The sequence below is a fragment of the Mustela erminea genome, chromosome 12 (assembly GCF_009829155.1).
Source record: "Mustela erminea isolate mMusErm1 chromosome 12, mMusErm1.Pri, whole genome shotgun sequence".
NCBI classification, from domain to species: Eukaryota; Metazoa; Chordata; class Mammalia; order Carnivora; family Mustelidae; genus Mustela; species Mustela erminea.
This window is the reverse complement of record NC_045625.1, coordinates 37,285,057-37,298,380: the sequence shown is the minus strand read 5'-3', so window position 1 is coordinate 37,298,380 and position 13,324 is coordinate 37,285,057. Positions and strand designations below refer to the sequence as shown.

Genomic DNA, 13,324 nt, shown 5'->3' with positions numbered 1-13,324 from the left:
TCCTAGTTTACGGATTAAAAAAAAACTCCAGTGGATCAAGAAAATATTAGGAAGGGGTAGAACCAAGCAGACGTGATAGAGAAAAATACTTCAGTATCTATCTCTTCATACTTTTCATTACTGAATCTTTTAACTGTATTAGCAATGCAGCAATTCTGGCACATAGCAAGGTCTGGGACTCCCTGGATGAAGCTATTCTGGCTGGGGCAGTTTGGACACGGAAAGCGGCACACCCATGCGAACAAGAACACAGACTCCAACACACCAGGGCCCGGGGACCGGGGGCCAACTCTCCACACTCGGGACGGCGACCAGCTACAGTTCCCACCCACCAACAGCAGGCACAGGCACAGGACCAGGCACTTACTCCACGGGCAGAGGCATCCATCTGTGCTCTGCTATAAAGATGGTGATCTACGTATTTTATGACAAAGAATTATGTACAAGATGTCACTAGGAAAACTGGAGTTTGAAACCCACAATGTTAGCCACATCCTGATGGAAGGAGAGAGCTGACTCTGCCATGACTCCATTCTGTAGCAAATGACCTCTTCTTCAGAGAACACAAAATTCCCCCAAATTTCTAACCTCTCCTATTGATCTGTACCCGAAACTTCTTTCCCTGCTTCTGGATCGATCTCTTATTATCTGTTCTTGGTACCTGTCTGCCTACCTTTACACTCAGGGTCCCCTAGTCTGAGTGAAGCACCCTGCTACCACCCTGCCTCTTCACCATCTCACCACGTCCGTTCCTCCGCCCACCACAAGCTACAAAAACCACCACTGAAACTGCATCCATCTCCGCACCTGGAGAAGCCATACTGTAGTAACCATCTCTTTAGCACACGGGGACGCTTGCCAAGTTAGGACTTCTAGGTTTGCCTCTCCACTATCAACCTTCCCACAATCTGCCTCTGAGCTGGGGAGGATGGTCTGCGATGGCACGGAGGAGGAGGGGACAGAATACCTGATGCCGTGACGAGGAAAGTCTGTATGACCACACACCGCAATACAGTTACACGGACTAAAGGGGCTAAGAGCTAGGGAGGCTCAGAGAGAGATGTGCATGTGCGTGTGGCCGAAGACAGCTAGTCCTCACCCAAGTACTCCCTTTTCCCTCCCAACATTCTCTCTATAATGGCCTTCCCAGAGGAACAAAAGATAACCTAGAACAACGCTCTTGATTCAACTTGACTTCTGGTGGAGCATAAGCTCAAGTTAGCAATGAGCCTACTTTGCTCTAAAAAGCTTGACATTACCTCAACGCGACCAACCCGAGAGTAGGTTCAAAAGGTTCCTCTAACTGGGGCGCCTGGGTGGCTCAGTGGGTTAAGCCTCTGCCTTCGGCTCAGGTCATAATCTCAGGGTCCTAGGACTGAGTCCCGCATGGGCTCTCTGCCCAGCAAGGCGCCTGCTACCCCTTCTCTCTCTGCTTGCCTCTCTGCCTATTTGTGATCTCTCTCTCTCTCTGTCAAATAAATAAATAAAATCTTAAAAAAAAAAATATATGCTCCTCTAATGGACAGGGAGCTCAGTGAACGCTCAGGAACAAATCTAGCCCCCGACAGCCCTGCCTATCATAGATCAACTCTAGAGAAGCAATTCTTCCACTGAAGTACCAGTTCAGGAAGCAAGAAGTCGGCCCTGGTACCTAGAAAAACCAACAGCTCAAACCACATACCTAGACTGAGATAATATACCTGAGGAAGCTGAGGTTATCTTAGATACTCAAAACCCAAAAACCAAAGCCCTACCAACAGAGGACTAAGCTCCAACCTCACTGAGTGGGGTGGGAGATGACAGGACAGAGAAGACACTTACTGTGTGTGCTGTGCTGGAGGAGAGCGCTGCATGTGCAGAGGAGAGGCTGCTCTGATGGCTGGAGAGTGAACTAGAAAACAAAAGAGAGCACCAAGTGTCCACCCCACCAAGTCACCCCACAGCAGAGGCCCCATGTCCAGATGGGCTAGATATAAGTTTGCCCCATCCCCCCAAGGGGAGCCCTGGCTTCACACACATCACTCATCATCACCTTGGGCCCAGACCAGCTGTTGGGATGTTGAGAAATGATCTAAAGGGTCATTCATCATGAGGATCTGGGACAGCATGGCCTGGGACACCTCTAGAGCCAGCTTCAGCCAATTACAAACACTCGCTCTTTAGACTGTAAAAAGTGAACAGGACTGCACTAAGAACACTGCCAGCCACGGAGACACCATTCAATCTGTGTGTGAGGGAAGAAAGTTCCTGTTCAAACCTCCACCCCCCATACCAGAGCCAAAGCCTGACTTCCCTTCAAATCCAGAATTCAAATCAAAGGCTTTTATTCCTGGCTTGGCGGGGGTAGGGCACGGCAGAGAGGTATATCCTACTCCAAAGATACAGGATGAGGATCAAACAAAATCCACTGTCCTACACCCTGTTCTAATAATTCAACCTCTAAAGCCAGAACAAGAGCAAGTAGACCTGTTCAAAAATCAAACACAATTCTCACTTCGCGTTGCAGTGACTTGAGCCCAGAGCTCAGAGGCCAGGCTCAGAGCACACTCCTGAGGGGTCCAAGAAGAGTAGCAGCAGTGACTGCTGGCCCCACTACATTCCCAAGAGCCCCAGGGGCCTGCGACAGCAGGGACATTCCAAGTAGGCAAGTTTTACACATCTAGTGGTTCTGAGACCAGGCCCAGCCAAAGCCTATGCCCTGCCGCATTATTGCTAAAGACCAGGCCACCATGGTGGGGGCAACGAGAGGCTTTTGTTCATTGCCACTGCTTTCTGTAAGGGTTCAGAACTTCGCCCCACTATGCCTCTCTTTTTGGGTCCGTATTTTCTCCATACCTGCTAAGCTGAGAGAGGGGGCTGCTGGACAGGTCACCAGGCTGGGACATGGAGGGCAAAGTGGCAGTGTGCTGGGACGCGGAGGGCAGAAGCGGAGTGCAGGAAGTGGTGCTGGGCAGGGAGCCCACAGATGGGAGGGTGGAAGGAGGGTCTGTTGTCTTTGGAGCTGGAACGGATGAAGTAGCTGTAAAAAACAGATTGGTTAAGCTCCAGACCCAATCCTAAGTACCTAAAATATACTCAGTGCCTTGTGACACCTCAGGATCAACTTGAGAAACATAAATTATATTCCCCAGGGGATAGCATTTTCTGTCCAATACAACTAATAAAAATGACATGTTAAGGTAAGACAAACAGGACTTGGCCAAGAGTAAGAAGAAATGATACCTTTATAACCAACCCTAAACTGTTCTGTAATGTTAACATACATTTCCTAACTAAAGGAACCCAACTCTGAGCTGCACTAGAAAGGGCAAGAGGCTCTGAGACGAACACACAGGATTAGAATGAGAGGCAAACTTATCTCAAAAGGCACAAGGGATAGTAGAGATCTGGTAGGCAAGACCATCAAAAGGGATACGTCTTTGCTTCTATCAAGTCAGTATGAAATCAGGCTGACCTGGGAAAGCGCACAGCCAGTTTAGGGCAAATGGGGGTTGAGAGCACAGGGTACATACAGTGTGGAGTGTTACAGATGCCTAAAAGTCACTGTCAACAGTCACTTTCACATGCACAGTGAGCACTTCCTTGAACAAACAAAACCCTCAGGACACACAGAGGAGCTTATTTGGCTTCCAGAAGATCATAAATATGATCAATCCTAGCTGTAGAAAAGACTCAGTTTTAGTTCTATCCACACATATAACTCAGATATGTGCTTGGATATAAAGCATCATTGTCTTTCCCAGTTAGGAAGAACAGTAACCCTCTACCCACCCACAGGACTCCTTGGGAACCCAATGGAAAACATGCCAGTCTCTAAAAAGGAGGATGAATTTAAAACAAACACAGGTAGCAACAGGGGTCAGCACACAACTTGGCCCATTCTTAGAGGAGTCCTTACTGTCTAGAGACTTGCCTTTTTACTGACAGTCTATTCCAAACACGACACCTACTGTTACAGATACCAGATGAAAATACCACAGACGTCCCTGTCCCAAAACTCAGACCCCATCACTTACCTCCCTAGGTCTCGGGTCACAATGATAACAAGTTCACAAGAAGCCTCAAACAGAATGGGGGGAGGGGGAGCACGGGGAGTAGACAGATATAGAGCTAAAAACCTATCTAAAACACACACTAGGTTTTCCAGACATTCATATCTTATTATCTCATTTAAAATCTCCAAACAGAGGTGCCAGGGTGCCTCAGTCGGTTTAGGGCCTAACTCTTGATTTCAGCTCAGGTCATGATTTCAGAGTTGTGAGATCAAGCCCTGCACTAGGTTGTGAGCTGGGCGTGAGCCCTGCTTTAGATTGTCCACCCCCACCAACCCCACCCCTCCCTGAGTTCTAAAAAAATTAATTAAAATCTCCAAATAACCAGGACACCTGGCTGGCTCAGTGGGTAGAGCAGGGGACTCCTGATCTCAGGATTGTGAGTTCAAGCTTCAGGCTGGGTATAGAGATAACTGAAAACAAAAAGAATCTCCAAATAAACTAGGATACCTCTATGTGTTCTCCATCTCATGCCTGTACTAAAGAAACTTGGGGGGTGCCTGGGTGGCTCAGTGGGTTAAGCCACTGCCTTCGGCTCAGGTCATGATCTCAGTCAGGGTCCTGGGATTGAGCCCCGCATCGGGCTCTCTGCTCAGCAGGGAGCCTGCTTCCTCCTCTCTCTCTGTCTGCCTCTCTGCCTGCTTGTGATCTCTCTGTCAAATAAATAAAATCTTTAAAAAAAAAAAAAAAAAAAAAAGAAACTTGGCATCAAGGCTTGTGGAGTAAGAATGTCCTCTGATGTAACATTCTCGGAGCTATCAACGTACCTCCAAACAGCTCCGGCAGCCCAGCAATACCAAAACCAATTCTGCATAAATCACATGTGTCACTTTAATTCCAACTGAGGTCCCTCTTGAACTGATGAAATTCCATGTCCACACTACCAAAAATCTTTTTTTTTTTTAAAGATTTTTATTTATTTATTTGACAGACAGAGATCACAAGTAGGCAGAGAGGCAGGCAGAGAGAGAGGAGGAAGCAGGCTTCTTGCTAAGCAGAGAGCCCAATGCGGGGCTCGATCCCAGGACCCTGGGATCATGACCCGAGCCGAAGGCATAGGCTTTTATCCCACTGAGCCACCCAGGCGCCCCAACACTACCAAAAATCTTAAATAAAAGACAAGTCCAGGGCACCTGGGTGGCTCAGTCAGTTAAGTGGCTGCCTTCAGCTCAGGTCATGATCCCAGGGTCCTGGGATCAAGCCCTTCATCAGGCTCCTTGCTCAGTGGGGAGCCTGCTTCTCCCTCGCCGTCTGCCTACCACTTTGCCTACTTGTTCTCTCTCTCCCGCTCTAGTAAGTAAACAAATAATCTTTAAAAAAAAAGAGAAAAGGAAAGTCCTTCTGGCTTCTCTACCCAATACCGATGCCTATTTGCCTTACTGAATAATAATGAAAATCATCATTAACAATCACAGATAACCAAGCCAAGAAAAAGGGAAAGAAACAACTAACAGTAATTCATCTGCACCAACTCTAGAGAGCATCTGACCTCTTTTCTTCACAATAGTCCATTAGATCCTGAAGGCAATAAGCATGTCTTTCCTGAACTAGCACACCAAGTTTTTGCTTTAAAATCAAGCATAGTACTGGAGAGCTCTATGAACATACTGGAGCCTGTACCTCATGTCTTTGTACATGTCTCTATACATGTACAAGCATGTCTTTCCTGAACGAGCACACCAAGAATCAAACATAGTACTGGAGAGCTCTATGAACATACTGGAACCTGTACCTCAAAGCATCTTCTGAATCCACACTACACTCTATACCTGGGGTGCAGGTGACCAGAACAGAGGGATATGAGGCTTATTATCACCTCCTTCTTGCTGTAGTATTGACATTTCTCTTAATACCATCAGCTACAACCTACTCACAGAGGCATCTCTGGCTGGACTTGTAAACCCTGCCAAAGAAAGGATGCCAATGTGATGGATCAGAAGTAACTATCAGAAAAAAAGGCAAAAGGACTATTTTTGTAGAATTAGTCACTCGCCATGGTTTTCTTCATCATATTGGCTATACTCTTTTTCTGTTTGATTTCCACCAGCCAAAACAAGAGTGGTTAGTTATATACTTACTGTCTATCGTCTGCTGACTTCGACCACCACCATGTCCATTCTATAAGGAAAAGAAAGTAAGTAAATCCACAAAGTCAAATGACAACTTAGCTGAATTTCTACTGGAATTTAGCCAGAAACATATGAAGTATAAATCAGTCAAGAAACGATGTCCGGTTTTATTTTGCTTCTTAATAAAAGGACAGGTAATAACATATTCTTAAGAAATCCCAAGGATGAGGCACCTGGGTTGCTCAGTGGGTTAAAGCCTCTGCCTTCAGCTCAAGTCGTGGTCCCAGGGTCCTGGGATTGAGCCCCGCATCGGGCTCTCCACTCAGCGGGGAGACTGCTTCCTCCTCTGTCTCTCTGCTTACCTCTCTGCCCACCTGTGATCTCTGTCAAATAAATAAATGTAAAAAAAAAAAAAAAAAAATCCCAAGGAGCTGACATTTTTGAAAACCAGACTGTGTATTTAGGGAACTAACAAAGACAAAACATAAGACTCAAATCACAGGAAGCAATGAAGCAGTCCTAAAAATTAAGTAGTACAAAAAACTTAGGAAGCTACTATACTGAAATCACCACATCTTTCTGTATCATGCACATTCTGTCTCTTGAGTACCAGTCATGCAAGAAAAAAATGTTTCCAAATGAAATGAAAAATGGTTCTCAGAGAAAAAGAGATGTTACTCTGAAACACAGCTTTCCTGACTCGGTAGGGAAAGAGTGGGTTAGCAGAGTGTGGCAGTGACTGAACAGAGCAGAATCTGAAAACAACTAGATGGTGTTGACCGTAAGGCATTTCCCTGGAACCAAGACACACAGAAGGAGGCATGGTACCAAGGAAAATTTCCACAAACTGAGCAACGGAGACAGGTATAGAGAGAATGACAGTGGAGCATAGAAAACTCCAATACTGTCCCTGGATAAGAAAAGGAAGCTGACAGAGATTCCCATCTTTTTTTTTTTTTAAATATTTTATTTATTTATTTGACAGACAGAGATCACAAGTAGGCAGAGAGATAGGCAGAGAGAGAGGGGGAAGCAGGCTCCCCGCCGAGCAGAGAGTCCGATGTGGGGCTCGATCCCAGGACCCTGGGATCATGACCTGAGCCGAAGGCAGAGGCTTTAACCCACTGAGCCACCCAGGCGCCCCCAGAGATTTCCTTCTTACCAATGTCAAACCTCCTAAAAAATGGGGCACAGTGGCTCAGGCAGTTAAGCGTCTGCCTTCGCCTCAGGTCATGACAGAGCCCCACATCTGGCTCAGGGAGCCTGCTTCTCCCTCTTCTCCCTGCTTATGCTCTCTTGCTATCTTTCTCTCAAGTAACAAAAAATCTTAACAAAAAAAAAAACAAAACAAACAAAAAGACAAACCTTATAGATGTTACCTCTGTATTAATCCAAATCCAGTACAATTTCTGTTCAAGAAATGTCATTTATAATATATTTTTTTCCTTTTTGTTTTTTTGAAAGTTTTATTTATTTATTGGACAGAGAGACACAGTGAGAGAGGGAACACAAGCAGGGGAGTGGGAGAAGGAGAAGCAGGCTTCCTGCTAAGCAGGGAGCCAAATATGGGGTTCAATCTCAGGACTCTCGGATCATGACCAGAGCTAAAGGCAGACACTTAAAAACTGAGCTACCAAGGTGCCCCCATGTTTTTTTTTCTTAAAGCAATTTGAAGTTATTTACAAGAAATGTAAACTATGAAAGATTAGAACTTTGAGAGGGAGAAAAAAATGAGTTAGAAAAAAAGAGGTCGGGGCGCCTGGGTGGCTCAATGGGTTAAGCCACTGCCTTCGGCTCAGGTCATGATTTCAGGGTCCTGGGATCGAGTCCCGCATTGGGCTCTCTGCTCAGCAGGGAGCCTGCTTCCTCCTCTCTCTCTGCCTGCCTCTCCATCTACTTGTGATCTCTGTCAAATAAATGAATAAAATCTTAAAAAAAAAAAAAAAGAGGTCAAGTAAAGGGAAACACAATACAACTTAACAATATATATAGACAGGGAGAGAACAATCAAAATTCTACTCTCTGCCTCCCTCTACACTGGGGTTCACTAAGCACTAAATATACAGACGTTAACACTGAGCATGTACCTCCAAAACAGCACAAATGGTGACATACAAATAAGTATTCTCAAAACTACACCAAATGGAAAGAATTAAAAAAAGGGTAACAGAAAATGAGCAGCCATCAGACCTTAGGAATATTTTATTCCACCTTGAAAATCACTTTTAAATTACAATGGAGAAACTGATACAACACAGGAACTGTAATACTTGGGGTGGGGGTAATTCTATGCAGAAGAATGGTGGGAGCAAAAGTAAAGAAATACCAAATGGACAGGAGAAATCAGAAATCTGCAAGGTCTCAGTTCACCTAGCCAAGCCGAGGAATGAGGTGAGTAATGACAAGAGCAAGCAACATAGGTGAATTACAGCTGGAGTCAAGAAGTTCAGCAGAAGACATACACTTAAGCCTGGATAGCACACTGTGTGATTTAGGTTTTAGAAACTATAGCCCAGGAAACATTCTGCAATAAAGGGCATATTCTGTATGGATGGACATGTGTGTGTTCCTATACTGTAGCCACTATAGATATTGAGCATTTATTCTTTTTAAAGTTTTTGTTGGGGCACCTGAGTGGCTCAGTCGATAAGCATCTGCCTTTGGCTTGGGTCATGATCCCAGAGTCCTGGGATCGAGCCCTGCATCAGGCTTCCTGCTGAGCGGGGAGCCTGCTTCTCAGTCTCGCACTCTTCCTGCCTGTATTCCCTCTCTTACTGTGTCTCTCTGTGTCAAATAAATAAAATCTTTAAAAATAAATAAATAAAGATTTTTTAAAAATAAAGATTTTGTTTATTTGACAGAAAGAGAGAGAAAGAGCACACAAGCAAGGAGAGCAGCAGGCAGAGGAAGGGAGAAAAGCAAACTACCCACTGAGCAGGGAGCCCAACTGGGGACTCAATCCTAGCACCCTGACTGAGCCACCCACGTGCCTCGATACTGAGCACTTAAAATATGGTTAGTATGTCTGAGGAACTAAAACTGTAAATGTTTATTTAATTTTAATGAACTACTAAGAATTTTACCATATATGGTGACCAGAATTTAAATTAAAAATTGAAATAAATTTTTTTTTAAAGATTTTATTTATTTATTTGACAAAGAGAGATTACAAGTAGACAGAGAGGCAGGCAGAGAGAGGGAGGGAAGCAGGCTCCCTGCTGAGCAGAGAGCCCGATGCGGGACTTGATCCCAGGACCCTGAGATCATGACCTGAGCCGAAGGCAGTGGCTTAACCCACTGAGCCACCCAGGCGCCCTGAAATAAATTTTTTAAAAAGTAGCTCTCACTAGTAATGCTTGAACATCTCTGCCATTCAGGACACCAAATAAGAATAGAGATCCATCATGTCTTCCCCCATCCCCACCCCAAAACCCCATGCAAAGGCACCAGGAACAATTTGGGATGTATCCTTATGCCATCCTTATACTAAGATTCTCAGTCCATTCATACACTCCTAAAGTATAGTTGCTTACAATACAGATTTCACATCACAGCCCATATCAGTAAACTCAATGAACTATAAGGATTCTATTCAAAAGGTTAGCCAATGTTCTAGGGGGTGCCTGGCAGGCTCAGTTGGTAGACCATGCAACTTGATCTTGGGGTTTTAAGTTTGCTCTCCATGTTAGGTGAAGAGACTACTTAAAAATAAACCCTTGGGGCACCTACGTGGGTCAGCTGGTTAAGCATCTGCCTGCCCAGGTCATAATGCCACGGTCCTGGGATCAACCCCTGTATCAGGCTCCCTGCTCAGCAGGGGATGCTGGCTGTGCCTCTCCCTTTGCCTGCTGCTCTGCCTACTTGTGCTCTCTCTGTCAAATATAAAAATAAAATCTCAAATAAAATAAAATCTTAAAAAGGTTAGCCAATTCCTAAAAAAAAAATCTCATCTAAAACCCTCAAACTAAACAATGAACATCCAAACAGGATTTCCAGCAAGTAGAAACCTGAAAGACCAATTACCGTGATGGTTCCTGGAGATAACTCCGATGGACTCACAGAGCTTTGGTATGCAATTCTGTTGTGCACAGAACTCTGGTCATAGGAGGAAGACGTTGTTACTGGACTAGTGGAGCTCAGCGATGAGCTGGTCAGACTGGAGGAGGTAATAACTGAAGTTGTATAGGTGGAGTTCTGTACTGCACTGGTCATTGGTAGAGAGGTATTCAAAGAATCACTAGAAAGAATAAAAAGATTTAGACATAAATTAGTGTCACTTTACATGGGTTCATCAAGAACTAGTTCATCAATTTACTGCCATACTATATATTAAACACATCTGTACCTACACATTGGTACTACTGCATTCTTTAACTATATTAAAGACAAATATTCAAAACACCCCTCCCCTCCCAATCAGACACACCTAATTTAAATGAAAGCTAGAGGGACATCTTTAAGAATCCTAAAGAATCTGTAATAAATCCAGAAGTCTGCAACCATTTTTCTTAGATTGTTTTATTTATTTATTTATCTATTTATTTATTTATTTGACAGAGAGCAAGAGAAAGAATGGGCGCACACAAGTAGAGAGAGAGAGAGAGAGAGAAGCGGGCTCCCCGCTCCATAACAGGACCATGGCCTCATGACCTGAGCTGAAGGCAGCCGCTTAACCAACTGAGCCACTCAGGCGTCCTGAAACCATTTTCAGAGAGAGCAAATACCAGCTTTTAGCTCTGGGGAATAGAAAAATTAATAAAATCTAAAATCTGGGATTTTCTACTTATGAAACATTCCACTGAAGGAAAATACGTGTTGGCAAAGATGCACGAGAACTGCATCCCTCAGAGATTACTGACAGGAATGTAAAATGCTGCAGACACTATAGGAAAAGTTTGCTGCTTTCCTCCAAAGTTAATGTAAGGGTTAGCACAGGACCAGCAATTACTAGGTCTATATCCAGAAGAACTTAAAGTACACAGAACTTGTAAATCAATGTTCACAGCACCATGATTCTTAATACCCAAAAAGTAGAAACAATTCAAATGTCCATCAACTAATGAACAGATCAACAAAATATGACATATCTGCACAATGCAATACTATTTGGAAATAAAATGCGTATCGGCTACAAACAGATAAACCTTGAAAACACTATGCCAAGTAAAAGAAGCCAAACACAGAAGGCCACATCTTGCATGATTCTTGCCTTATGAAGTATCAGAATAGGCAAATCCAGAGACAGAGGCTTAGTTGCCAGGGTATGAAGGATGGGGGAATTGGGAGTGATGGCGGACAGGCACAGGGTTCCTTTTTAAGGTGATGGAAGAAAAGTTCTGAAATTAGGTACTAGCCACGGGTGCACAAGTTATATGGTCTCCACCAGGTGATTTCTTAGACTCTATTTTGTTTTACTTTCCCAACAAGTGACTTAATTTAGTCAAAGCCAGAGAAATAAGAAGTTGTGTACCTTAAAGACTTCGAATACAAGCTGATGGGAATCTGGTTACTATTTTCACTGCTTGCAGATGATCCAAATTCAGAGAGAGAAGGTTCTGATCCAAATTCCAAGGCGCCAAACTGAACATTTAATCCCGTGACATCTGCTGAGCCAGGCATTTCCACTGCAGAAGCTGGGATCTGAAAAAGCAGAGCCATCACATCAGGAACAGAGATGAGAGATTTCACATCCCAGAGGCCTCTAACAGCCAGATGAGTACAGGCTTCCCAAATCACTACTGGTACCCTGGAAGAACAATGAGCAAGATGTCTACAAAAAGGAAAAAGGCACAGGATACTTCAAAAACAAAGAGAAGAGAAAAGAAAAATGAGAAGTTAACAGCAGAATGGTCAGTGCCACCAACTGCTTCTTAGGGCAAAGGCTGAAGAAATGGGTGTGGGCAGGCTGGTGATGGGTGAGTGAAGGGAAGAGAGCAGGCCACTGTTGAAAGCACTATCTAGTCAAAGATTCTCCATCTACGAGACACAGGTCAATACAAAAGACCTTATTCTCTATCTTATTCTATGTACAAGACACAGGTAACTACACAAGGCCAGGATTCTCTGACCCAGATCCTATAATTTGAATGAACAGTCTCTGTCTCCAACAGAAAACCATCCCCTCTAGTATTACCTGAGCCACTCAGAAATGGCCAATTCCTTGTTAAGCAGTAAGCTATGTGTTTGAAAAAAATACCACATCACCATTTCTGAGACTTACTAACCCAACCCTTGAGCTAAATGTTAAAATACAATCCATCGTTGGACCTGGGACTTCTTGATGGAGAACACACCTTAGAAGCTGGAGGTATCCGCCGCTTCGGTAGTTTGATGTGTTTAGGCTGTGGTTGATGGGTAGACACAGCAATGTTTTCTACAGTCATGCTGGGAAGCTGCAAAAGCTTGTTCACAGTGGAGGTACTGTCTCTGGGTGTTGACTCTCGCAGTTTTACCTGGGAAGGAAAGGACTCCAACCCAGGAGGAGCAGCAGCAACGGCCTGAGTGTGGTGCTGCTGTCGCTGGCTCAATTGACTAAGAACCGGGGATGGTTCAGGCTGAGATTTGAAGTCTATGAAATATGTAAAGGGGGGAGGGGAAACAAGCAATAATCAATTATTTAGGAACATGGGCTTAGAGCTCCCTCTTCCACTATGACTGAGAGTGAAAGGTTGTAGTCACCACCTATTTCTTCCAAGAACTTTCTACCTGAATCCTGTAAGTTGAGGGCGTGTGTGATGTATTAAAACTGATATATGATAAATGCAAAAGGATGCCTGAATGGGTTTGTAGATAATTTTTAAAGCAGAGAGATGCAGTTTACATTAAGACATATGGAGTGGGCAAAAAGAACATGGAGCTGCTACACATGTTTAGCTAAGAGAGAATTCTATTTTGTTGCTTTATGGATTTTTTAACAAAACTGTTAAAAAATATGTTTTTCAGTAAGTAACGTGATACTACAAAATCTGAAAGGTAAAAAAAAAGTGTATGACTATAAATCACCCTTTCAACCCTATCCCCAGATTCCTTCCACAGAGGCAGACATTGTATTATTTCCTGAGTATTTTCAGAGATACTGTTTCAAAACACACATATGCAGCAGAGAAACACACATTATATATAGAGCTTCCTCACAAACCATTTGGTTTTCAAAAACTTGCCATATTCCCATGTGAAGGGCTATTTCATTTTTTGGCCACAGAG

At 44.0% G+C, this 13,324-nt stretch overlaps 1 protein-coding gene and 1 non-coding gene across 9 annotated transcripts in view; both read right to left on the bottom strand.

Moving 5' to 3' along the window:
• UBAP2 (ubiquitin associated protein 2) overlaps positions 1-13,324 on the bottom strand; it is a 136,865-nt gene that overhangs the window by 8,757 nt on the left and 114,784 nt on the right. For all 8 annotated transcript variants that reach the window (XM_032308535.1, XM_032308539.1, XM_032308537.1 and 5 more), the window contains 6 exons: positions 12,415-12,689; positions 11,592-11,761; positions 10,145-10,358; positions 6,131-6,170; positions 2,836-3,019; positions 1,822-1,891 (listed from right to left, as the gene is read on the bottom strand). In XM_032308535.1, the coding sequence (XP_032164426.1) occupies positions 1,822-1,891; positions 2,836-3,019; positions 6,131-6,170; positions 10,145-10,358; positions 11,592-11,761; positions 12,415-12,689 (953 nt within the window). The remainder of the gene's footprint in view (positions 1-1,821; positions 1,892-2,835; positions 3,020-6,130; positions 6,171-10,144; positions 10,359-11,591; positions 11,762-12,414; positions 12,690-13,324) is intronic.
• On the bottom strand, positions 3,662-3,743 carry LOC116571264. The gene has a single exon (XR_004277822.1). It is a non-coding gene; the product is annotated as a small nucleolar RNA SNORD121A (small nucleolar RNA).